Source organism: Chiroxiphia lanceolata, chromosome 6 (assembly GCF_009829145.1).
Source record: "Chiroxiphia lanceolata isolate bChiLan1 chromosome 6, bChiLan1.pri, whole genome shotgun sequence".
NCBI classification, from domain to species: Eukaryota; Metazoa; Chordata; class Aves; order Passeriformes; family Pipridae; genus Chiroxiphia; species Chiroxiphia lanceolata.
The window spans coordinates 57177703-57204116 of NC_045642.1; the positions used below are offsets into that span (position 1 = coordinate 57177703).

At 42.0% G+C, this 26414-nt stretch overlaps 1 protein-coding gene across 1 annotated transcript in view; it reads right to left on the reverse strand.

The window, feature by feature from the left end:
- Positions 1 to 26414, reverse strand: part of JAG2 (jagged canonical Notch ligand 2) — a 70330-nt gene that overhangs the window by 43445 nt on the left and 471 nt on the right. Inside the window, exons 2-3 of the mRNA XM_032691412.1 lie at positions 25920 to 26243; positions 117 to 171 (exon numbers count right to left, since the gene is read on the reverse strand). Of these exons, the coding sequence (XP_032547303.1) occupies positions 117 to 171; positions 25920 to 26243 (379 nt within the window). The remainder of the gene's footprint in view (positions 1 to 116; positions 172 to 25919; positions 26244 to 26414) is intronic.

Genomic DNA, 26414 nt, shown 5'->3' on the forward strand with positions numbered 1-26414 from the left:
AAGCCCTTTACTTAGACAGCAGGTTTGCATTCAGGCTGACTGGGAGGGATGACTAATTGCAGCATACAGACAGCACAGAAGTTAGTAAAAACTCCAAGTTTTACACAAATACTCACCAGCTTTTGTATCGTTATCCCAATCCCATGCTTCTAATATTAATGTGAACGATCTCTGAAAAGAAACAAGATACCAATTAGACAGTAATAAAAAGCTACTGGTTACACCCCAGACAAACTGATTCGAAATAAGCAGATATTCTTGCTACAAGAAAGCCAAACGAAAGCAGTTAAAAACTTCACTTCTCTGTTGTCATGTGAAAGCCCTTGAAGGCATCTTCTCAAAAGCATGAAATATAACAGCATTAAAAATTGTGGGGCAAACCATGCTAACAGCAAAACAAAAACATCCCCCCCACACACAGAGGACTGAATTATTATTATTATTATAATTCTCCTCCCACTGCATCTAATTCTCAGCTCTGCCTAGCCACAGAAATCCTTTTTAGACACAGCCCTAGAAGGTTTAAATGAAATGAAGTTCTCAACCTTGAGAAACAGCTAGGATATTTAAGACTTAAATAACTGAACTGCTCCCCCGAAAAAGGAATAAAATCAGGTAAGTCTATACCAGATCTGTTTTACAGAAAAACATATCTAAAGAAGAAACACAGAATTCACCCTGTATCTATCAAAAATTTAGACTTCTTTCTCATGGAAGAGACAGCATGAAAAACACACCTGCAAAAGACACAGTAGAAACGTAATTATTACAGCAAGCACACCTGGTGCCGTATTTTCCCCAGAGGAAAGAGAAAAACCATGATTTCAGACAGTTTTAAAATTATTTGGAAAAAGCATGAAGGCTTTACTTCACACTAAAGCAAGGCTTCAGGCACCTTTCTTGTGTTTATGATAAAATATGTAGGACACATGTTGATATTCAAATACTAAGCTTATTTAGAAAAAAGTTACCTTATGCATATAGGTGATGTTTACCTGTTTTGTGTTTAACAAGAATAGCTGTCAAACCCTTCAGCTTTGACAGTCTCCAATGGTTCCAAGTAACATTGAGATCCTTACACACATTCAAAACCAAGGAAAAAAAACCCACCAAGAACAGGATGAGTTATTGCATCACTGTCCTAAAACCCTGCTGTACACATCTTTGTGCTCAGAGGCAAGCCACACCAAAACCTGGGGCTCATTAAGTACAGCAGAGCCAAGCCCTGATGTGTGCAGAATTCACAGGCTAATGATCTATGAATTCACATGGATATGGGGACATTCGGCCAAGAAGTTTCCAGTACTCTTAGGAAGAGGATTATGTAAGAATTCAGCCATCTTTCATAGCATGGCTAAAACTATTGTACTGTTATATCAAGAGATGCATGTTTTCACTTTGGGATAGCTCATAAGTGCTTTTTATGCCCCTCGACTTCCCACCAAGGTAGATTGATCGTAACACTGAAATCTCCCCATTTTAGAACAGCAGCAACAAGAACAGAGATCAGTGCAGCACCCTAAGCAGAAAGGCTCTTTGCCTGGAGGTCTTTCATTACTACAGCAGAGTCTATTCAGAAGCACACTTAACTGAGTGCATATTTTTCCACTGCTTACTTACATTAACATACAAACAACAGCTCAGTCTTTGAGAAACATCTTTCTTCTGTACTTTCAGCTTCAGACATATACTGGGGAAGATGATTTTCCATCATTGAAACAGAAAAAGTAAATATTTAGATTACAGAGGGAAGAAGGGGGAAAGGGAGCTCAGGAGTGGCTACACCTGAGTTTGGACTGACTTTGAATAAGGACAACTGATCGAGATCAGCTGAGAAAGTAAAGGTCTCTACTTCTGAGGTATGATATCACAGCACAACTCACAACTCCACCCAGTTTTTTTGAAGACAAGTGTTAGTGAAGCATTTTAGTAGATTGACCCTCCAACTCCCTGCTCTCCCATGCCCCCAACCACCAATATCTCAGTATTTAGGGATTCTACTGTACTTTGAAAACACTGCCTGCCACCCCTCTTTCTAACTGCAACCTGAAAAAAAAAAACCAACCAAACCATACCTTGAATAGTTGAGAAAATAAGTACTATGTAGCACTGCCCTAATGTTATCTTCTTCTGGCAATGGTGAATTCTCCTTACTTTGAAAAATTATGAACTAATCCAGGCAGAATTCTGCAAATCAGTGCAAGATCCAAAGACGTTACCCACCTCTTCTACTTTTAACTACTTGTCTTCTAACATATCCCTCAGTTTTCCTGTGTTCCACTGATCTGTATTAGAGGTATAAACTAGAACTCAAGTGCTTCCAGATGTCCACTTGCTTATCTTGGATAGGTGCTGGTCTTTCCTACTGCAAATTGACTTCTGCATCTGACTTCCCACACAAGCCAAGGCAGAAAAAAATTCAAGCTGGACTTGCTGCCTTTGGAAACAGATCAGTCAACTATACTTTCCCATCATACCATTTGAAAGCAGATCTTTGCTCAGGATGCTAAGGAATTTTTGTGGGTAAAGAGAACTCCACACAATACACTGCTCCAGCATGCTCATGCTGGATGGTGTGAATGGGGATAAAGAGGCCTTCTACCAATTTTAAGATGCTTAAAACAAGGAACCCAATAGCTCTGGCAGCAAATCTCACAATCTAAGTTGTCATAGTCTCTGAAGTTGAAAATATTCCTCTACTGTCTCATAGAGACTTAATAGTACATTAGAAGCAACTGTGACTCTGGTTCTCAACAGCTCTTTCAAAATGTGGAAGAATTGGAATTCTGTCCCAAACCCTGACCTTTGCTGCCCACACAGCTCGTGCTGCCTCCTCGTGGCTTTGCAAGCCCCAGGTTCCACAAGCCTAGTTTTTCCAGCATTTGCTTTTACCATTGTCCCAGTAATGAACATCAAGCACCATAAGCCCATGTATAAAAAGCTTAAAAACCCTTCAAAACAAAGACAAGACACAGACTATTAAATCCTTTCACTTACTGGCATCCCATAGCCTCAGTTTCCCTGTGTTTACTTATGGGCTAATAGGCTATCCCTTGGCTGTTCATATGTAAGCAAGCATATGGAGTGTAACATTTTAGGAAGGCTTGTAGTCACACTTGCAGGAGATTAGAGATGTTAATCAGATGGCATTAAACAGTATTGATAGACAAATGCATATTTACTGGAAGATCAGTTTCAGCTGGGACAGCTCTCAGTTGTGCCGCTTCCTGCTTTCTACTGAATTACACCTTCAAAACCCTTGGACACAGCAAGAATGCAACCATAAAACTGATTTTTATGGCTATTTTACCACTAGAGAAGACAGCTAAGGCTACCAGCCCAAGCTGTCTTCCTTTCCTCACTTTCAGCTAGTAACTTGAAAGAGGAATTCCTCTCTGTGGTAGTGCAATGGATTGTCATATTACAATTACTACACCTCAAAAGAGAAAGCTGGTCCTTAACATACTGGTTCAAAAAAAAAAAAAAAACAAAAAAACACAGTCTTGCCCACTATCACATGTAGGAAGTCTTGCACTAGATCTGCTTAAGCTCATTTGAATTTTGCACTTTAATTTAAAACAACAGCTGAAAACTTTCAAAAAAAAAAAAGCATCTGTGTTACCAAGTATGTCTATAGTATGCTGCACTGAGAGCTTCCCAGTTATGGCTCAATTATCAGAAACATGTTTGACTATCAAAATGATTTACTAGTGGAATTTTTAATATTCATACACCCACCCACACTGTAACCCTGCCCAATAACCAGAGTAGGAGCTATAAAGCTGAATAATACTAATGGATATAAACTTTGAAGGATATCTTTAGCTCACATAATGGTCATACTCATTTTATGCATTAGTCACACCTGTACTCTTCAGCAGAAAGTCTAAGACAGACTACCCAGCACACCATCTACTAACACCAGCTGCAAGTAACCCTTCTATTGCACAGACATTGGCACCAGACATTTTTCTCAAATGGTGCTTGCAGCAAACAGCTTCAAAATTTGCACTAATTTAGCTCTTGTCCAGAATCTAAGCTCTACTCATACTGCAAATCTTTAACCCCTCACATCATCCAGCAGTGTCTTGGCTCTCTGATGTACCTTTAATATGAACAGGCCAGCATAAAAGTTATTGAAGACAGAATGTTCTCCACAGACTGTTGATATGAACATGTGTTCAAGTTCAGGTATAAGTCTACCAGAAATCTCTATAAAAGTATCCTAAAAATGCCCCAAAATCATGAGTCTTATGCATAATACACACACACCACCTCACCTGCTTCTTCTCTAACTTGGACAGAACTCTTGCTGTAGGCTGATATAACCATAACAGCAGGACATGCACACTCCAGTCTGTTCTTATATATAAGAAAAGCTTTGTGAAGTAGTACCTGTTGTTCATTTCAACTAGTACTAGCAAAACACTGAGAAAATATTTTTAAAGTGACCATGGCACAGACAGAGGCTAATATACTGAAAATACACTTCATTCTACTGACTTTAGCGTCTAGGTTTATTTTCTGGAAAGAAATAAAACACATAACAGCATTTGTGCTCATCAAATGAAAAACTGGAAGATGTTAAAGGCTACGAGTCAGGAGAGCATCAGCGCACTTCTGCAGAAGAGCACAGCTTATGCAAGAACCACTTCGTAGGAGTTAACTGAACAGATATGCCAAGCAGCTTGGAAAGATACAAATTAAGTCTGTTTATCATGGTGATGCTTCTTCAGTTGTGTTTTTTTCTCAGGATTCGTGTTGACATAAGCAACTTCAAAGCATTATTCCACTGTTTGCACTAAACAAAACACTCCCCATACTATCCCAGCGACCTCCTTTATGAGGAGAGGGGAAACAAGACCTGTAAGTTCGGTTTTGTTCACTTTCATGAACTATTACTATTAATTTGATACCTGCAAATCAACATTCAAAAGGTATGGGTTTTTTGGCAAACCAGACATGTCAGATTTTTCATCCCAAGAAAGATGATCAATCTGCTGACAGCACTTTGTCAGGCATAGAACTCATATATTCTCCAACTCATAGTCTGAAAAACGCAAAAGGTGAAGGCTGAGCTGAAACCAATACTTGAAGTTTTCTGCATCAATTACATGCTATTGCATATTAAAACTTCTAACAGACACAAAATTATCAATTTCACATTAAAAGGACTGACTGGAGTTTCTACGAGGAAAAACCTCATAAGAATGAGCTATGAAGTAGAAAAAAAAAAAGTTTGGCTCCCAAACAAACCCTGAGCCCACCTTATCTTCCTGTTCCACAGCCACGTGGTAAATGTAGGGTCTCATCACCAGTAAATACTACTTTCCAAACCTCAATCAAGCATAGGCAGCATTTGTAGTCAAACATTTTGACTGTCAAAACAGGCTGAACAACAACAGCATAGTACTCTTCTTACTGCTAGTCTAATTTTTGTAATTTCTGGAATAAACCATCACCTATATGTCTTGCAAGTCCATTAAGTCTTGATCAGCACAGTCAACTCTCCTGCTTGCTTTCCTAAGGAACTCTGAGACAAGTGAGGCAAACACAGGTCTGGGGGCTTGCCCCCCCCTTTTTTTTGTTTCAGCACCTTCCCCCCCCCCCCCCCCCAGCAGCCTGCTTGCCATGGAAAAAGCTGACTTCAAGGCAAGCATATTCCATTTCCTTCCCCAGGAACCCTGTAGCGAGTTCTTACAACTTCCTCATGAATAACCCAGAGGTGTAAAGGGAATAAGGAAGAAATAAAGATTCTGAGAAGATCCAGGACTCATCTTCAATACAGGTTTAAGGGCAGACAAATTAAATGGGTCTGCAGGTTTATCTTTTAGAAAGAGACATTATAGAGTCACAATGGAGACCTTTGCTGAAGGAGTAAATGATCCCCATTGGGGGCGGGGTGGGGGGGGTGGGAGGTTTTCTTTTTTTTTGAAACTTGAACAATATTTCAGCCACTTGCATGCAAGAACTTGTCTGCTGGTCTCAGAGGCCATTCACCACACAAAATCATAAAGACACCTATCCTCTAAATCCTCATTTTTCATTTAAGCAGCAAACATAATGTTTCCCTTTGGAAATCAGGGCCAAACAGCCCCATTTTGCTAGGAGTGGAAGGCCGGCTTAGAGTACTGCAAACATCAGCAGCAGATAGCAGAAAGCAGTTGAACAAGTTGAAGCTTTCTATTCGAGAGCAATTACTGCAGTTATACTCCTCTTGGCCCAGTCACAAAAGCAGAACCATGTTTACAAACTCTGGAGCCCTAATGCTGTTTGAGGAGAACTCTTTCTGAATTAGCCCCACCTGACAACCTTTAGGAAGTCTGCAAAACCAGGGAGTGGGGAGAGGGGCTATTTTTTGTCATGATTAACAGTCAACAGGCTGATATCTCCACCTACATGAGTTTGAACACTCATTCCACTCCTCCCCCAAACTAAGCAAAATCTAAACTGGAGGGGTGTGTGTGTGTGAGTGTACGCATATGGGGGTGGCAGAGGGAAATCTAGATGTCTAGACTACTAAGAGTCATTTCATTGCAAAAAGAGCACAAATAAAAACAACAGGTGAACAGGAGTCAGTCTTGGAGTTAATATACCAAATTTAACACCCAGGTAGAGACTCATTCCAGTAAAATTACCCAGCAACTAGGTGGAAGAATCCTACCAACAACCAGCTGCATGCATCTGAAAGATAAAACAACTTCAAGGAGGGACTCAAAGGGGTATTACAACACCTATTTGGCAGTGCCTAGTGTTTTGTGAAATAGGAGCGTAGTGTGCTTCTCTCCAGGATGATCAAACTACTAGGATCATGGCACACCTTACCAGATGATATACCTGTAGGAACATCTTCGAGTGAAGGTTGAAGACACTGATCCTGCTGCAATGGCAGAATGCAGCAGGAGTCTCTCAGCATAAAGGGGTTTTGATATATCACAAGACAGCAAGCATTTTAGCTGAGGAGTTCTCAAAATCATCTGAAGTCACACATAAGCTTTAGCTAATGCCTGTAAAACAGTGACCCACTTTCACAAAAGGCCAAAATGCCATGACTGACTAGAGATCCTTGAGGCAGAACATTAATACAGTCACCTCAGGCCACATAAAAGCAAAGAGAAAGCCCTCTGGAGATCCAACTACATATGAGAAGCTAAACTGTTGGAAGGATTCCACAAGCTTCTTGTAACTAGACAGAAACTCAAAGCAAATCTCAGCCAAGTCAACCTTGTGACAAATGACAAGTCTCAGAGATGTATTTGCTCCCGATACCTCAGTGATACCCCGACCTTTGACAGCACTCTCTGTCAGACAGCTGCTGCAGCCAGGGCAGCAGCACCCCTGAGAAAAAAGGAAGCATGCACCTCACCAATAGTTTTCACAAGGCCAGAAACAAGTCACTGGTTTCTTATTTAGAAAACCCGAAGGAGATCTGACCAGGCAGTACTCATGTGAAGATTTCATCTGAAGAAAAGTTCATCTGCTATCTACTCTCAGCTCATGGGACACTAAAGGTTCTTGAACAGCCCATCCCTATTTTAAAGCAGTGCCTTTCACCATTACACACATAGCAGTAATGCTAGTCCAGTGGAACAGAAGTAATACTTGCCTCTGCTTTTTATAGCTGTCTGCTATTCATCCCCACCCTACTCCATCCCCCCTCCCCTGATTCCAGCATGTATACATCTCTGTACTCAGGGAGATTAAGTTCCAACTATGAAGTCCAAGCTGCCAACTGTGGCCACTTAAATTTGAACAAACACTGAAGGATTGACTTCCAAGTCATTTGTTTCCCTTATACTTTCGGAACTAAACAAAAAAAAGCATCAGTGAAAATTCTGCTACTCAGGTACTCCCACAATCACTTGCCTTTGTCAAGATTTTTCAGCAAGAAATAAGAATATCAATGTTTAATACCAGTTCATGTAATCAAATTTGTCAGTTTTCTTGAAACACTTCTATTTTACTGCAAATACCTCCTGCCTATGTCATTTCTAGGCACCTCCTCTGAGACAAGTCTCAGTAAAAGTACTGGTTTATAAAACTAATCAATACATCAAGGGGGACATAGAAAAATCTTTTCCCCAACTGGATAAGCAAGCTTAATATTCATGAAAAAAGTAAGCAATTTCATCTCAGACGAATGACCAGTAACTACAATTTTATTCTAGTTACTAGAATAGTGACATTCTAGGCAGTCTTTAAACTACTACTTAACCTTATCATTTCTCTTTCCACAGTACCTTTCAGAATTCTCTGTACCAACTATCATAATGGGAGTATAGTGTTGCATATCTCATTATTTTAACTTCCAACCTTGTTGAATGTAAACTAATTTTCAGAGAGCCTCACGTAACCCTGAGTTAATGACACCTGTGACCTTGTTCTTCTGCGCAAATCTGTATTGATAAGGTTTCCCAAAATACATCTTGCAACTTGCTGGTTCCACAACCAGTTACTCCTTCAACCCACCAAAGCCATCTTGCTTCTAGCTAAGCGAGTTCCCTCCACAAACTCAACACAAGTTCTTTGATCAGATTACATTAAGAGATCTGCCTCCCACTCTCACCCATGTCTTGACTATTTAATATTCAGATGTCTGTTGGAAAGAGCATCCAGGAGAGAAAGGGAGGCTAAAGAACAGGGGAAACAACAAGGAAAAAAGATATCCAGTGCTATGACACACTGTGATTCTGTAAGTGGAGGGAAGTGGTGTGGTTCCCCTGTTCTCCCTCTCCCATGAGATGGGATGAACAGCAATCCCCAAGAGGAGGATGTCAGAAATCAAAGGTCCAGAGAAAAGCAAGAAGGAACAAAGAGTCATTATTTCCGTGAGAGAAATGCAAGAGTTGGTCAAAACTCCATAGCCTAGAAAAGACACAAGGGGAATATGCAACAGAAGCCTACAACACTTCAGAAAGAGACCCTGGGGATGGTTAGGAGTAGATCATCTATTTTCATATTCTTGACACAAAAAGCATAAAAGTAAGCTAACAGGAGCCATGGCCAGAAGAAACGAACAAGAGATGGCACTTTAGGCAGAACTTTGCAAAACACTACATAGGTTGCCTAAGTACAAAGTGGTTTTAAGAGTTTTGTGGGTCCAAGGACAGTGTGGCAGAAATACTTCAGAGAGACCAATCACAGCTAGCTCAGGAAGGTCCCAGGTTGAAAACAAAGCTTGGGAGAACACAGAACAGTTTTTTATATTCTTGCCCTTAGCCTCTCATCAACATTTGCTTACATTCCCTGAACTCTGACTTCAGTACAGGTGCAGTTCTGAAGCAAGTATTTTGCTTTTTCTAATGGCTGACATTAAAACATGAGAGTACTAAAATAAATAAAACAATTACACTGTAGAATCTTGCATGCCTGCCTGAGCCATTACCATTTATCCCAAGATATAAAGTTGTGCCCAAGGAGTGTTTGAGGGGGAAAAAAAAAAAAAAAGGGGGACCCAGGATACACAAAGTACAGTTCTAAATCAGATTTATAATTATATCTCAGAACTCCTCTTTGAAAACCATGACAGAAGAAGCCATAACTGAAAAATCTAATTAGATTCTCCTTTCTGCAATACTGAAATGTCACATGAAATAAAACAAATGCAAAAATCACCAACCCTTGTATGAAATTCAGTCAGGTACCTGTTGCAGTAAACACAACATATGCTATTCAGAAAAAAAAGACAAGCTGAGCTAAAGCTACTAATTGGAGACCTTACTATTTGGAATAAAGGAGGACTGTAGGCTTCTGAAACTTCCCCTGAGGAAAAGGTAATCCAGACAGTCTTTTAATAGTGATTAAGTCAGGTGACACAAAGCAGAACATTCTGTCATCCCAGGCAAGGTAACAGAAATGCTTGAATACACCAAGCATTTATCCTTTAACTAGAGGAAGACTGACAAGTGTCAAGTGAAATACTAAGCTTACCAATTTTTCACACAAAAATTCATCAGTGTGTTTGCGATAAAAATCCTGGTTTAACTATAAGAAAACTGGTACTTGTCTTGGAGAGACTAGACCAAGGTTTAAATAGAAAGGTAACTGAAACAATTTGGCAATTCATCTCCAAACTTTAGCTACTCTATTTACATTAGTCCAGACCAATCCCTATTGGGTTCTATATAACATAGATGAAGGCTGGTGCTATTCCTAATTAAGCCTCCTCCACTAATAGAGTGATTCTGCACTGTCTGTGTGTGTCACTGAGCCAAGTTCACACCAACCAGACATGTTCTTCCACACTAGCTGAAAAGCAAGCAAGAAATACCTCCCCCATTAAAAGCTGGGACTCTCAGTAACTCAGGACACAGCCTAAGAAGGAACAAAACAGCTTTCAAAACATCACTCATATACTCCAAGGAGAATTAGGGCAAGAATAGAATAGAAATGGTGAAAATTAAGTTAGCATGACTGGCACAAAAGCTGTGAAGGCAACAGCATCTGTGACAGTCTGGAAATACCAGCTAAAAAAAGTGTTATAACTTTAGAGCTGAAAGGGATTAAAAAGTAAAAAATAGTCATAGACTTGCTGCAGAACTTCCTCTAACTTGACTGAACTACCCTAAATGCAACACTGCCATCTGTAAAACCTATCTTCAAATACAGAAAGGGAGTATTGCAATTACTCAAGATCCCAGACAAACTACAGGAAGAAGCAGACTCTTCAGAGCAAACCAGATTAATTGTCTGGATATCCAAAAGATGCTTCTAGATACACTGCATGGATACCTACAGTGCTCCTGGATAAAGGGAAGATATATCTGCTTAGCCCTTCAGATCTGCCTCAGTACCTGTGTACTTGACAGTTGCAGTCAAGTACTGACAGATTCAGTCCAGGGCTCAGGCAACACAGATTTAGAATTTGAGCAGAGATCAGAATCTTTACTGACCTCAGGAAACACAGTTTAGACCAGAATAAACAGGGGTAAGGAAGCAGGAACTGAGACACAATAAGCCTTCTGGATCCATACCTATAGAGGTAAACCCATTTCAGGTAACCTTGTTCATATGAACTTTTGCACACTGTCCAGTAGGGAAAAAAACACCTTAAAAGTTTTGGTCAATAAGCATAGAAGACCTTGTCCTTCAGGTCTCTAACAAGTCATATGAAAAGACTTGCAGAAACTCAACACCATTCAACACCTCAGTGAAACTGCAACAAGGAACACGGCAGACGCATGTTGGAGGTGATACTTAGATTTACTGGCCAGAGGCTTAGCATCCCATAAAAAGCTTTAGGCATGTGGAAAACAGGCCTCAAAAAGGACAGGTCCTCCCAGCTGCCAGAGGTCTGTTCATACATGACCACTGTGAAAGAACAATTGACACTATAAAGAAAGATGATATGTGCACAGAGTCAAATCCACCTGAAAGCAGTCTTAATAAGCCACCCTGATCATCACTTTGCTTTGTTACAAAAAGAGATGAGAGCTAATGATGACCACAGAATACAGAAGAGTTAGTGTGACCAGCAAATACCAGTGCTCAGAAGAACCATTAGTCATCCTTCCTACTGCCACAGCTCCCCTCTGCTGGTTAATTTACCCAGCACATCTATGTGCACTAAACCTTTATGCAGTCTCATTAAAAGGTAACAAATGTTTAGCTAGCCTTTGATACGGGTGTTAACGTGCCTGTTCCAATGAGGTTCTGGAATGTATACTGGGATACAAAATAGTATCAGCAAGCTTTCCTTCTACACCTTAGAAGAAATTAGTAGAGAAGCAAGCCAGCCAACCACCAAAACTATTTTAAATATAACAGCTACCAACCAAAGCAATAGAATTTGGTATGGTACACTACAACCATAAAAGAGGAAGAGACACCATCCTACTATCTTATCTGAGAGCAGTCAAACAAGTATCACACTCTGTATTGTAACACTTTCAAACAGGAGAGCCTAGTGTAACACCTTCAGGTTACATTTCTGGTTTTGAGAGTTCTAGAGCAGAAGCAGCAGGAAGGAAAATGAAGTTATCCCCACATGCATCAATCCTGCAAACATGCTAGAACCTTAAATAACAGCCTTCTCTTCCATCCTGAACAGGGAGAACCCCAAGTCTTGATTTTTAATTGATATCAGAAATTGAGATTAAATCATAAATTATACACAAGAGAGTAGAGTAGCAATTCCAGTAGATGGTTTTTTGCTAGTATCCAGTTTTACTGGACAACAACAAAAAAACAACTAACCAAAAAAAAAAACCAACCAAGCAAAAAAACCAAAACACACTGATTTAGATGGAGGGTCATAGGATTAAGTGTAAACAGACACTTTGCCTGATCATTACATAAAAGGAAATAAACAAGCTACATCTTCAGATACTTTCATGACTTCCCAGTTAATATAATACAGTCCTCTCCCACACAGCTGGAGCTAGCTCTAGCATTTTCCAGAAATCCACTGAGCTAATCCAATAGCAAAGAACAGAAGAAAGTATTGATGAAATTAGAGAACAGAGAAAAAAGCCTTTTATAAACAGACATGTACAACACCAGGCAGACAGTTGGGTACCAACTCAACATCCTTCTATTAGATTTCAGCAGAAGCTTTCAGCCCTGCTACCACCTTTGAACTGCTTCAGACAAACTTGATATTAACCAAGTATCCACGTCCTACTCTTTTCCTAAAGTTTTGGAAGAAGTCCAAGATAAATTGAGCCCACTATACATACACTTTCTTGTTGCATTAATGAAAGTGTGGCTAGATTGTCTCTTTTGAAGTGTGTGTAACAACCATGAAGACCCATTAACGGTTAGTGCAAGACTTGTTTTATGCTAATATTTAGAATTCAAAGATGAACTAGTAATTAATACTGCTCTTCCCCTCCCCTCTGCACTCCATGTGGCATGGGTATTAGTGTCCTCTAGGCACTTCAAGCCATGCATCATTATAATTTCAACTTGAGTCAAGAGGGAATTAAGCTAACTATGTAATAACATACTTTAATTATTGTTCTAAACACAGAACACCTGCATGCACTCTTTTGTATTGGAAATATGCATACTAAGAAGGTAAGCAAATACATTAAAAAACAGATATGCCCCCAAGTTCTGTGTATGCAAAGTTCCCAGGAACAGAGAGTAGTGTTTTAATCTTATCCCTTTTAAATAGTTAGCTGCTGATAGCACTGCAATCTTTCCCTTTGTTTTTGAAAAAGTAAATGCCCACAAAACCAATTCCAGCTAATGAGCCTAGATGTCTTGCCTTAGGAAGAGGAGAGGCCCACACTCAACCTCTGCTCCTAAGGGAGTAGGGATTACAGCATAGTTTTTCTAAGTCCTCTTCAACTCCCTCATCAGTCCTACCCAACTGAGTCACCTCTAGAGCTACTTGGGCAGCATCAGTCACAGCTGAAAGAGGACAAGTGAGATAAAGACTCCACTGCTCCACACTAATGGCAACCCCTGACTGATCAAATATTCATACAGATCCAAACAAGACACATCCCAGTGCTGTGGGCTCTGAGCACAGCCATCATTACAGATCTTCTCATCATAAAGCAACACAAGTGTCTCACTTTTATTGCTACTTGAGTCACATGACAGCTTCAGTCAATTTGAACTTCACATTTTCACAAGAGACTTATCAAACAGATTGTAGAACTGCTCATGGCTAGTAACAGAAGTGTCATTAATCCAGAGAAAAGGGATAACACACCTAATCTGTCCTTCATTTCAGCCCTGAGCGAAACACCAGCTCAGTTTTCAAATTCTGCAAATGGTAAAGAGGCTGGCAGAGAAGTCAACAGATAGAAAACACCTTATTTTAGTTCTCTGTAAATTTGCAGGAAGAAGTTGAACAGAAAAGTAAGTCACCACACTAAGAGTGGGTGCAAGTTCTTTCATGCAGATCCAACTCATGCAAGGAACTTGAATAAAGGATTAAACAGGGACTATGCACACATTTAAATACACATGGTAGAGCCAAAGTTTAGTTGGGAAAAAGAAGTCTATAAATACGTTCCTGAAACAAAATCTTGTATCATATTCCAGCAGCAAGACTGAATCTTCTGGACAATACTTTATGGCTACAGTAAATCTTTATCACATGCTTGCAGCACCAACCACTACATTGTATTTAATTACTCTTAAAAATTAGTTGCTTACAGCAACAGCATACGTAGCCCACAATTCCACAGCATCTATTTGAATATATCACAACAGACCTGATCAATCCCACCATAACAAAGCAGCATCAGAACTTTAATTACCAATCATATCTTTCATATTCACATAAGCTGGAGAGGATCTGATACAGCTTTTTACTACTACAACTCAGACAAACCTCCCAAATGGGCACGCCTTTGGAAAGGGAAGTGTAACAAGTGTAGCAAAGCACACAAAACAGCCTTTGAAAGTAAGAACTTGCCCTGTAAATTTACCCTAAGCATGTAAATTCAGAATGTTTCTCTATTTTTTTTCCACCCTTCTCCTCCCATTGACATGGATTTGGAAGCTATGAAAGGCATATTATCCCAGCAAGTCTTCAAATTCATTTCATTGTTGACCCCCAGTTACTCCTCTGGTGGGTAACAATGTTACACTCTTTCCTCATAAGGATGAGTATCAATGGAGAACAGAAGGAAGCCATCTAAAGTAAGCTAATATTAGCTAAACCTGGAGACTAGTTTTGCTAGTCCAAAGCTGGACTTGTATCTCAAAAGTAGGTACTAGTGACTACAGTTTCAGTACTTCATTTACCACTCACTCTGCTCTTCTGCCTTCTCCAGACTCACTGTCAAGCTGAAGTTTCACAGGCTACCAAATCTTGAAAATCCATCCTAAAGGCTCAGGGACAAACAAATTATTGCTGATAGCAAGCTACCACAAGTCAAGACTATTGTTTCATGCCAGCTAAAGCTTATTTTGTTTACCTCACATTTGCAGTGATCTAGGAGTAAATATGAACAGCCTGAGATCAGTTAATATGCAACAGTTTGTACTTCTAAGCCCTGTGACCACCTTACCCCTCACCTCTTACAGAACAAGAGGGATGTGAAGAGACTACAAGATATAAACCATACACCCTTAAGTTATCAGGGTTACTTAACAGCAAACATCAGAAGGCACTGCAGGAGCACTAAATATTTGACAACCAACACCTTAGCTGTGCATCCAAGTCTAAACATTTCAGTTTCCCTACTTCCTTCCCTTCTTCACTTTCTGACAGGAGAAAGCACCAATATGTGGGGATGAATCAAAGAAACAACACTCTGTTCTACAAAGGTCTCCAACCGCCAAATACAATACTAAAATATTTGGGGCCTATATATAAACATACGATTTAAACAACAGTTTATAACCAACACAAGGGTGCTATCAGGTCATTGTTGTGTTCAAAATCCAGTCATTACTGAGGGGCAACAGACAGCTATACTTGCTCTTAACAGTTCAAGTAAGCATGGTCAGACTTCTAGACTTTGCTGATTGCATGTAGCCAGTTACAGTAAAAATTCCATTTTGTGATACAAGGAAAATCATGTTATTGTAACATAAGGGAATCAAAACCATTAAAAGTACCATGTTTTTTGGGGTTTTTTTGTTTGTTTGTTTGTGGGGTTTTGTTTGGTTGGTTTAGGATTTTTTGGTTTTTCTTGGGTTTTTTTTGGTTGGTTGGTTGGGTTTTTTCACATGGTGTAATAGAAAGAAACTGCCACTAAAACCTATTAAGCAGTAGCATAGGTTACCAAACCAGTGCTATTAAAATTATCCTCAATCAATAGTAAGAACACGAAGTGGTACCAAAAATTGAATACCCTAGAAAACTTATACTTCAGTCTTGACTGGAGTAGATCAATAATTAAGCTATTTAAGTATTTCTCAACTTACTGCTCAAAGCACATGTCAATCAAGTCTTCCAAGTATGAAGAAGTTCCCTAATTAGAACTTAAGTTTTTCAGCTGCAATCCAGGACCTTTTACATTAAAAACGTAGATTGGGTTTTAAGGTAGACATTTCAATTTTATGACGCTATAACCAGATTCATACATATTTGGGGGGAGGAGGGGGAAAAGACTGAAAGAATCCTGTTTGATGTTTTAGGTTAACTGCTACCTTGTACAATAGTTCACTGCAATTTGCATGAACAGAACTGCTTTGGAAGGGGTAAGGTAAGAAAAGCTAGCTCTACAGCATCAGTATTACTATTGCCTACCCACTAAGTCTGAAAAATGTAAAAACTATCCAATCTGAACTTTAGATGTCTAGAGTTACTTAAGCTGGTGTGTTCACAGTACTAGAAAAGTACTGGAGAGACTAAAGACCTAGTGGACTATCTGGAACTAGATGAGGCATTGCAAGAACAATTTAAGCATAATAATAATCAATTAGTAACATACTAAACAAAACTCACCAGAACACATCCTGCTGGGAACAACAACTATATAAAATTAGGACTTTCAAGCCCGGAGCAGGATGTAAACAGATTGCAGTTTATGTACTAATACTCCAGTCTTATCTCAGATTTAAAAACAAAAAAAAAACCAAAAAAAACCTACTTCAGAGAATGAGCACCTGTGCATCTGTCCAAGGGGCATATAATTGCTTACTCAAGGACTATTAGGCTGTTTCTTAGCAACCTCAGCAAGCTCTAATCAAGTAAGACTAAGATTGTCATTTAGCCTTGAAATGCCTTGCCCCTTCCATCTAAAATAGCATTCTAACTGCTCTTGAGAAGCAAACAGTCATTTCAACCACAGATAAAAATCAAGGCTTGCTATGTGTTTCAGCTCAGAGTTCTTGTTATCAGAAGATCTTCATGTTAAATATGCTTTCTACATTTTATTTAGCATCTGAAGCAGCAACTAATAAAATAAACATTTAACTTTTCTCCTTTATATACAAATTAAAGGCTAACTATGACTTCAAGGAAAACCCTTGGAAATAAAGTTTAATAAATGAGCATAAGGTATAGCTCAACTCCTGAAAAACATTTTATAACTGTAAAACATACCACAAATATGATTACAAAAAAAAATGCTTAATATCAAAAGCAACAGTAGAGACATTTCAGGTAAATAGCAAGCATTTCTCTCAGAGCTGGATGGTATTTAAATCTTTGGTGATGGTCAAGTGTATCTACTATGTTGTACACGTCAGATTTCTAAATTTAAACATCTTTAAGCAAAATCTGACCATCAGACCAGAAAAAAAAACCCCAAGGCATTGGAGTAACTAAAAAAATAAACTCATCTGTTTAGTCCTAGTCTACATCACTGCTTCTCTGTAGTATCAATGGACAGAATCTCCACTTAAGTTAGCACCTTTAACCACTAAGTTTTATATACAGTATTTTTTCTTGTACAGTAAGCAAAGACACCACAAGTCTGTGTTTAAATCAAGGATGGTCACCCCTCCCTGACACAAGGTGGTTCTACACAAGAGCCATCACAGTACTCCCTTCAGCTCTCTCCATCCCATCAGGTCTCCCTGGGTGTACAGAGGGGAGAGAGCAGCTCTTAGAGCCCCCACCCCACCCCATGGGAGGCAGAAGTTCAGTCCTGCCCAACATGAGCTAGCAGAGATACTCTTAGGTACCCACACGGGTTCACTCCCTGCCCCTGGGGGCAGTGGTGGGGTGGGAGTGTTCAGGCCCCACCTGATGGGGGTGTTCAGCTCTCACGTGAGACCTGAACACACAGCTCAAAACCACTGAATGAACCTGGCACACACCACTGCCAACAGTCACCTCTGACCAAAGACTGACCTGTTTTTAGACACCCACTAATCAGAAGCCAGACCAGAGGATGACCATCAAAGGTTTATCACAGTGCAGAAGAGGAAGAGAGGGCTGGAGTTACTGCCAAGGAACAGTAGCAACTATCCTTCAGGTAAGCAAATGGCTAAGCATTAACAAGCCAGAAACAATGCAATTATACCCTTATTCCTCACTCCTTGAGGCAGCGCCTCTCCTTCCAAATTGATGCTCTCAAGCTCCTTCCAGATCAGAGGATCATTAGCAGCTAGAACTGGAAAGGAACGAGGGAAAGTAAATGTGTGTGCTGGCAGAAAAGGGAGGGTCACTTTCTAGTCTCCTCAGCAGGCTAAGCAGCTCTGAACTAGAGCAGGCAACGCAAACAGGACCCACACAGAGTTGACAAAACATTGGGTTTGTTTTCAGAAGAGAGGGGAGGGAAGCTTTCTGGCACACAATAACATAAAGTGCCTGCAGATGACTAAGAATACGGTGTGATCATAGCTGCTTTATGAACTTAGAGTAGGTTTTAAAGTATGTTCATAGCATGTACTCCAGAGCCAACACTCACACAAATCAACACGTAGAGGAAAAACAAGAGGAGTCAGACTACACAAAAAGGATGAATTCCACTCATCTCACCTACACACAGTGACTCAATGGCATCGCTCAACAAAGGGGCCAGACAGCCACTGGCCCCCAGGGACAGCACAAAAGTAATTTTAAAAGGTTAAAAAACAAAATCACAATTTACCCTACATACCTGTCTCAAATACAATCCTTCTCATGCAAGAAAAATTTTGTGGCAACAGTACAGATTAACAACAAATAGACTAAAAACTCACTCAACTACACTCTTTAGGCATTTTTTACATCCAGAAAACATAGTTATTTCCCATAATTTATTGTTTGGCAGAAGCTTAATTTTTGCAGCTTTTGTGCTGACATCCAATGAACTCCAGTAGTAATTCAAAGTGAGCTGGACTTTTACCAGGAACACAAGCAATAGCATCAAACACAGAACGTAGCTTTGGCCACACAAAGCTCCCCAACATCTACACTAACACTTGAACTTCACAGGATCACTCAGGCTGCCTACAATGCAGGGGGAATGCAGCCCAATTAGGCCAAATATCACAAGTCTGATATAACACAACCAATTATGGTCTTACCCCAAACAACTACGCTCTAGATAAACCTGATAGTTTAAGATTAAAGCTACAAGTAGTCATGTCTTCAGCAAACCTTTCATATGCAAACTTTTTTTTTTGAGAAAACAGGATTTGAAACATCTTCAAACAGTCCAGAGAATGTACTATAAAGCCTCCTCTGCCCTGCAGTGACTCAAACATGCTCTGCTTCTACTTCACCCTCTTCCCCAGCTCATATCCTCTACTGTAAGAGTAATCCTGACTACTTTAATACCTATTCCATTTTCAGTCAAAGATTTAATGCCCACACCAGCTGTGTGGCTAGGAGTGTAGCATTTCACAGATAGGCTGGCTGGAGCACCTTCTGGAATAAAGATTAGAAAGTCAACTAGAGGTATACAGGAATACCCACTCTCGGTGGCTGGGAGGTGAGGGAGTTTGTCTGCAAGTTTTAACTTCAGCCTCAATGTTTCCAATAAATAAGCAGGTGTTTATTTAAGGAAGCTTTCAAGGAGTATAAATAGAAGTGTTCTTTACTATCTGACCATCTCTGTGACATTCAAAAACCCCCCCAGAACTTTGAGGTATAAAGTTTAAATAGTTAGGAGAATACTGTCCTTTGAGGCATATTTATTTCAAAGACATAAGAAATTCTAGATTTAGTGACATCAATGCATGAAAGATTAAGAGTGTAAAGAGCATTTCTGCTTAAAATTAGAAGACAGATTTCCTATAGTTACATGAAACTTAAGTCTTTAGACTTTCTATTCTGGGCAAGCTGCAAATAGTTGCTGGCACACACAGCATGCCAATAATAAATCCCTTTTTCAAAGAGTGGTTCTGAAGTGGTTACCATTAAGGCCTTGATTCTTTTTTAGAGGTGACACCTGCAGCTGCTATTGAAATCAACTGGAGTTGTCACTACCCAGCACCACTAAAGTCGCTCTCTAAAACATCACCTGATTATCTTCTTTTAAGAAAGAGCATAACAAAACCTGAGAACTACTCTTTGCATTTGTGTAACTTGAAACCAAAGGGATATCGTTTATATAATAAAACCATTCCCTCGACCTCTCATTTCTGATCAAAAAAGTTTCAAGGCAAAAACAGTACCGAGCAGGTAGAAGCATACAAATTCCCTAATTTAGCTCCCCAAAACTGAGGAAACATAGATCCATGTTTTCTGATCCACAATATATTTGTCCATAAATTGCAACAAGCAGGAAAAGGCTCTACAAGTAAAAGGACTGCAGGTGTTTTGGCAAAATACGAAATAGTTTGGCATGGCAGTTCCACAGGAGTCCTAGAGTCTGCTGACAAGTCCATCAGGCAGTCAGTAATCATGTACCAAGTTCAGGGGAGGAAATAAAATAAATAAATAGTCAAGTAAAAAAAGGAAGCTCTGTGTTGTCAGCAAAGCCTTCCACCTGGGGGGGGGGGGGAAGTTTGGCTGCTAGCGAAGAAGATATTAAACATTTATGTTAAATAGTCAATATATAGCTACCAACTACAATATTTTTTCCACGCTGATTTCCTCTGCTAACGAGGTGTGATGCATGTACATTATAACCCATCACCACACCAGGTGAATTTCACATTTTGGCACAAGGTCTTGCTCTTAATTCCTTCTTATTCCCTGCCCTAAGGTCTTGCTTGGAACTGTGCTTTTGCATGCACTTTAATAAAGGAGAGTATCAATGCAGTAAAGAACAATTAATTACAGGTAAAGCTTGCTGTGTCTCACTTGATGCTTCATTTGTCAAATTGTAATCTTTTTTATGAAAAAACATACCTACTGTTCCTCTGGTACAGCTGTGTAGAAGGACCTTTTCCAGTGCTAAACTTTAACCTGCCTAATTTTTAAGCCGATGGGTTGTCATCCAAGCTGACAGGATGCATGTTTACTCCATCAGGGAGCAGCGAGTAATCTAATCCAGGATATTTTCATTACAAAGCCTCAAGATCCTGATCAGAGAGCAGTGATGGCTGTGTTGAGACAGGAGGTAGACCAACTGTGGATCTACCAGCCAAACAAAAATAGACAAGAGCATTTCCTACAGTCAGGCTACAGGCACCAAGGATCCCAGATAGTGAGCTCCAAGGCTAGATGCCTTCCAGGGCCTGAACACCTTCGTTTTTTCAAATTAGAAGGATTGAGAGAGCTTGATGAAGAATCCTAAACTTAAGCAGACAACACGTGGAAGTGCCAAACACAGAGCTGTACCCATTAAGCAATAAAAGCTGTAAGGTCAAGTATTCCTGCTCAGGTTTTGGCAGGGGAGGAGATGGGTTGCTTTCTAAGAATTTTATCACTTACTGCTGCAGCCAAGTTATCCTCTCAGCAGTTTTAACATATTTGATGGTTCATGCTCCTGTATATGCTTTAGATCAAGTCTGAGCCCCTCCAGGCATTTGGATGAGACTCTCATGTGGACTGAATATGGATGAAACTCACACAGAGCCTGGATATGAAAAATATATGCATTTTTAATCTACCTGAAAGTTAACAGTACTTCAGAAGTTTAGAAAGTGTTGCTACAATCACACTCTAAACAGGAAAAAGCCTTAGTATAGTGCTCACAAAAATAACTAGTTGCACAATTCTAGTGGGGAAGGCACCCTTTACCCAGGCAATTTGTGAGGGCTGCCTGAACCTCTACTACCTCTCCTTCAGATAGGTACACAGAGTCCTAGCTAAGTACTAAGGGAAAAAAAAGACGAAAATGCTTGTCTCTGCTACTTATCTCCAAAGCCCTGAACTCTGAGGTTCACTTGGGGAGTTCAGAGTACACAGCACTCACACATGCACTGCACTGACTGTCAATCACAGTAGGATCTTGAAAACAGAGGGGCTGAGAGGAGCTAACGATGCATACTGTAATACATGATTTCAACATCCACAACTAGTTGGAACAATTCCTCTATATGACTAATTAACTGAAGTAATGGACGCCATACCAATATTTATGGTACAGGAAAAGCTGTGAATTCCCTGAGGGAAAGAACAGGGTGGAGGGAAAAACCACACACACAACTCCATTTCATGCCATCTTGCAAAGGAGTACAAAAAAATGGTTCCAGCCATCCAGCAGAATGCCTATAGCTTCAGAGCATCATTTTCAGCACTAACCTTCAATTAACCCCAAATCTAAAAGTCTGCCAATAACCTAATTGCTATTGATAAATATTGCTGTGCCAGGTATTTCTGAAGCTTCAGTGTCTGAACAAACAGCTTTGTGCTAGGAAAAAAAGTGCTAAGACTAATGAACCTAAATTGTATAACTGATTAGAATCCATTCTTCAAAGCTACTTGGAATTCTTCTGTCTTTTTTGTTTTAAAGTTGCACATAAATTTTAATTGCATCATTTGTTTGTTAACAATCTCAAACAATCATTAAGCTTCAAGTTTTACAGCAGGAGGCAAAGAAATAAATGTGAGGTAGGTGGGTGAAGAAGACAGCTGTATTGTTCTAGCCATTCCTCAGCCTCTCCCACTGCCAGATTTCTGTGGATGATGTATCCCAAGGTAGCAATTTTAAGAACTTTTTGGCAATATCCCAAGCTCCCTCTTGCAAATCAGAGATCAGACTAATGATATTAAAAAAAGAGAGACAGGAAATAGGAATAAACTGGATAACTGACACTGTAACAAACACCAGAAGCCACTGAACTCTGGTACTGCAGCATTACAGAAGAGACACTTGTCCAAATTTTGGAATAAAATTTTACCTTGTAAAATTAAAAAAGAAAATCAGTAAACCAAAACAAATTACTTTTCATGAAACTACTTGCTTTACAGCTACTGCTAACTCAGGACATGGCAATATCAAACAGACTTCAAGAAAACCTCCCTCAAGCAATTTAAACATTACTACATTAGTCTCTAAATGAGGGAGTTATTGTTCAGATGAGGTTCAGTAAGAAGTGAACATATACCAACGCTGGCTTTCATTAGGGTTGGATTTTTTAGTCTTAAAAATCCAAACTACAACTACTGAAAAAAGTCCTTTTCTCCCTGCCAACACCAAAGCAAATTTGCTTCAGAAGGACACAATTTCCAATTCTCTTTACTCTTGCTCCTTCCCAGCATATTATATAAGCAATAATTTCATTACTGTTGTATAGCAAAAATAAAAATCATATGAAAAGGCTATGCCCATTTTGTTGTTTCTTGTTTGCAAACTTGAATAGAGAGAGAATATTACTGGAGAATAATTCTGAAATTACCCCAGGGAGTTGAAACCTAACCCAGGAACTCAATCTACTTCAAAAGCCCCTTGTTTTAAACTAGCATTACAATTAAGCCTGTCCTTCCAGAGTCTACACAGCTTATGTACAGCTCTGACAAAGATGCTGTGTTCCCCATCAACAGACTGAACAGCAAGAGTTCAAGATCTACCTACAGTATACAGGAGGGACTTCTTTTCCATAGGTGCATCCACAGACTGTTTTGAGAAGTACAACTACTCCAAAAACCTATTTTTAGAATCATGGGTAGGCTGGAAGAGTATTCAGTAAACCTTCCAAAAATCAGCTAGCCACCCACTAGACTGCAGTGGCACTGTTTAAATAAATCACAGGCTGCTTTGCAACAGCTGCAAGAAAAAAAATGGTGGAAAAAACCTTGAGTATTTCAATTCCCTTAAAATGCTGGAGGCAACAACTCAAGAAACAGCAGCAGACAGGACTCTGTACTGGAGACACTGCTTTAATTCACCTGCAAGAGGCAGGTCAAACAGGCCTTACTTAGGACCAGGTGAGCACAGAACAACAATATCCGGCAGCTGCAAGGTAAGAATGTGCTTATTCCAACAGAGAAAAATCCAAAGAAGGCTGGGCTTAGGGACCTGCACCACAAGGATTATCAAACTCTCCTCGTGTTTCAAGTAGCAATACTAGAAACTGGCAAAATAAAAGCGTGAGTTAAGTTACCTTTACTTCCTCACGCAGATAACATATAAAGTTTGAGGTGCTAATGTTACTGCAATCTCCTACTGAAGAGTTTACGATTTCATCAAGCCTCTATTAAATGGTCAATAAAGAGAAGAAAGAATATTAATTTTCCCTTTGATCTTACAACTTAAGAGCACAGTTCTAAATACCCTGTTTTTATGGTATTGATTATACCCATTAATAGGAACGTTTCCAAGTTCAACAGGCCACAGGACCAACAAAGGCCATCAAAACACCCCAACCTGGCAACCAGAGCTTAAGTGCCTCTGCACAGAAAAATTCATCGGTTGTACTGTATTTTTTTAACCATTTAACTGCTGCAAACCCCCTATCTCCAAGTAACAGTCAGTTCTTAAGGCACGAGCATCAGGTCCCTAGCAGCACAGAAAGTTAACTGATTTATGTGGAGTGGGTTTCCTTTAGCTTGAAATGCAAGTGAAGCATTTTTGCCCCCGATCACTCCTAGCTGGCGTTTTCCAAGTAGCGAAGATCCCGCGAGCTATGTGTGTGTCAGAGAGGTCAGCAAGGGCCATTTCATCTGTTTAGTCACCAGGTGCCAAACGCAGCCCGCAGGTACCGAGGCTCCCGATACGCATCTCCGCGCTCGGGCACCGCACCACCCCCATTCCTCAGCGCCTCGCAACTTGCCAGCTCCCACCCCGTGGCCCACTTGGAAGGGCCGAGGGCAACAGCTGTGAAACTCCCTGCAGGATCCTACCTGCCTGCAGCCGGGCAGGGAGCCCGGCCTTCCCTCCCTCCTTCCCTCTCCACACCCAGCACCCCCAACAGCAAGAGGGATACACCAGCCTGCAAGGACGGGGACCAGCGCTGGCCCCTGCGGATGCCCCATCCCTGGAAGCGTTCAAAGCCAGGCTGGACGGGGCTTTGAGCAACGCGGTGTAGCGAAAAGTGTCCCTGACCATGGCGGGGGGGGGGTCAGACCCGGGCGATCTACACGGTCCCTTCCAACCCAAATCATTCCATGAGCCCCGCGGGTCAGGCGGCGCACGGGGCGGCGGGGACTGAGGTAACGCACCCGAGAGCCCCCCACGAGACACGGAAGGGAGGGCAGGGAAGGGCAGAGCAGCCGCGGGGTTCCACAAACACACGGAGCTGGCGTTTGCGGGGTCTGAGCAGGGCTGCGCTCCGGCAGAAGGCGGCGGCTGCAACCCCCGCTCCGACAACCCGCGCCACCTGGGGAGACGGGGAGCGCCGGGCTCGCCCGGGCACGGGGTGTCCCCCTGGTGCGGAGTGTCCCCTCCCAGCTCAGGTGTGAGGGTCCCTCAGGTGCGGAGTGTCCCCTCCCAGCTCAGGTGTGAGGGTCCCTCAGGTGCGGAGTGTCCGCTCCCAGCTCAGGTGTGAGGGTCCCTCAGGTGCGCAGTGTCCCCTCCCAGCTCAGGTGTGAGGGTCCCTCAGGTGCGCAGTGTCCCCTCCCAGCTCAGGTGTGAGGGTCCCTCAGGTGCGGAGTGTCCGCTCCCAGCTCAGGTGTGAGGGTCCCTCAGATGCGCAGTGTCCCCTCCCAGCTCAGGTGTGAGGGTCCCTCAGGTGCGCAGTGTCCCCTCCCCACACAGACCCCTCCCTGTCCCCCCCCTCCACCGCCGCCACGCGCGGCCCCGCCCGCGCCCCGGGGCCGCTCGCGCCCTCCGCGAGCCGCGGCACGCGCCGCGACCCGCCCGGTGGCAGCGCCCCCTGCCGGGGGCAGCCCGGCGCTGCGCGCACCCGCGGACCCGGGCGCGCCCCCACCGCTCCCCCCGGGGGTGGGGTGATTTTCACTCCTCGTTATTATAATTTCCCTTCGTTTAGCCTCTCGCGTCCCGGCAGCCCCCTCACGCCGCCAAGCCGCCGGGCCGCTACCCGGAGCGCCTGCACAGCATCCTCCCCCTCCCGCGCACCCCTCTCGGAGGGGCGAGGGCTGCGCACCCCACCCCACCCCCGCATCCCGCTCCGCCGGCCGTGCCCCGCAGCCCCGGGAGGCGGCGGCCGCGCCCAGGCTGCGCACCGGCGGCTCGCCCCGCTCTCTTAACGCGGGAGCAGCATCGACGGGAGCGGGCGGGGGGGGGGGGGGGAACCACACACAAAAAAAAAGGCTGATAGCGACAGCGCGATCATCAACCTACCGGCCACGCGAACTGGAAGGGAATAACAATCCTGCCCGTCTCGGGGGTTCTGCCTTGGTGGGAGTATTTGTTGCTGTTCAAATAGAAAATATTTCCACCGAGAACGGGGGTAGATCCGAATCCGTAGTTGCAGGGTCCGACCGGCGTGATCTTGGCCTGATATTCCTTGAGGCAGACTTTCACGTAAGTGTCGCACTCGTCCCGGGAGCAGTCCTGGTTCTGGGGGCTTTTCATGCCATCGCAGCATTCCCCATTGAGCAACTCGCCGTTTACATTCCGCACCGAGTTAAGCTGCAGCTCGAAATAGCCCGTGGAGCGGGACACCTAAAAATAAAAGCCGAAGGGGAGAGAGAGCCTCGTTACTACCGCGGCCGGGGGTGCAGCGCCGGCAGCGCGGGGCTTGCGGGTCCCCGGCTCCCCGCGACAACTTTCGCCGGCTGCGGGCTCAACAGAGAGGCAGACAGATAGATGGATAGATATAATATTATATATATA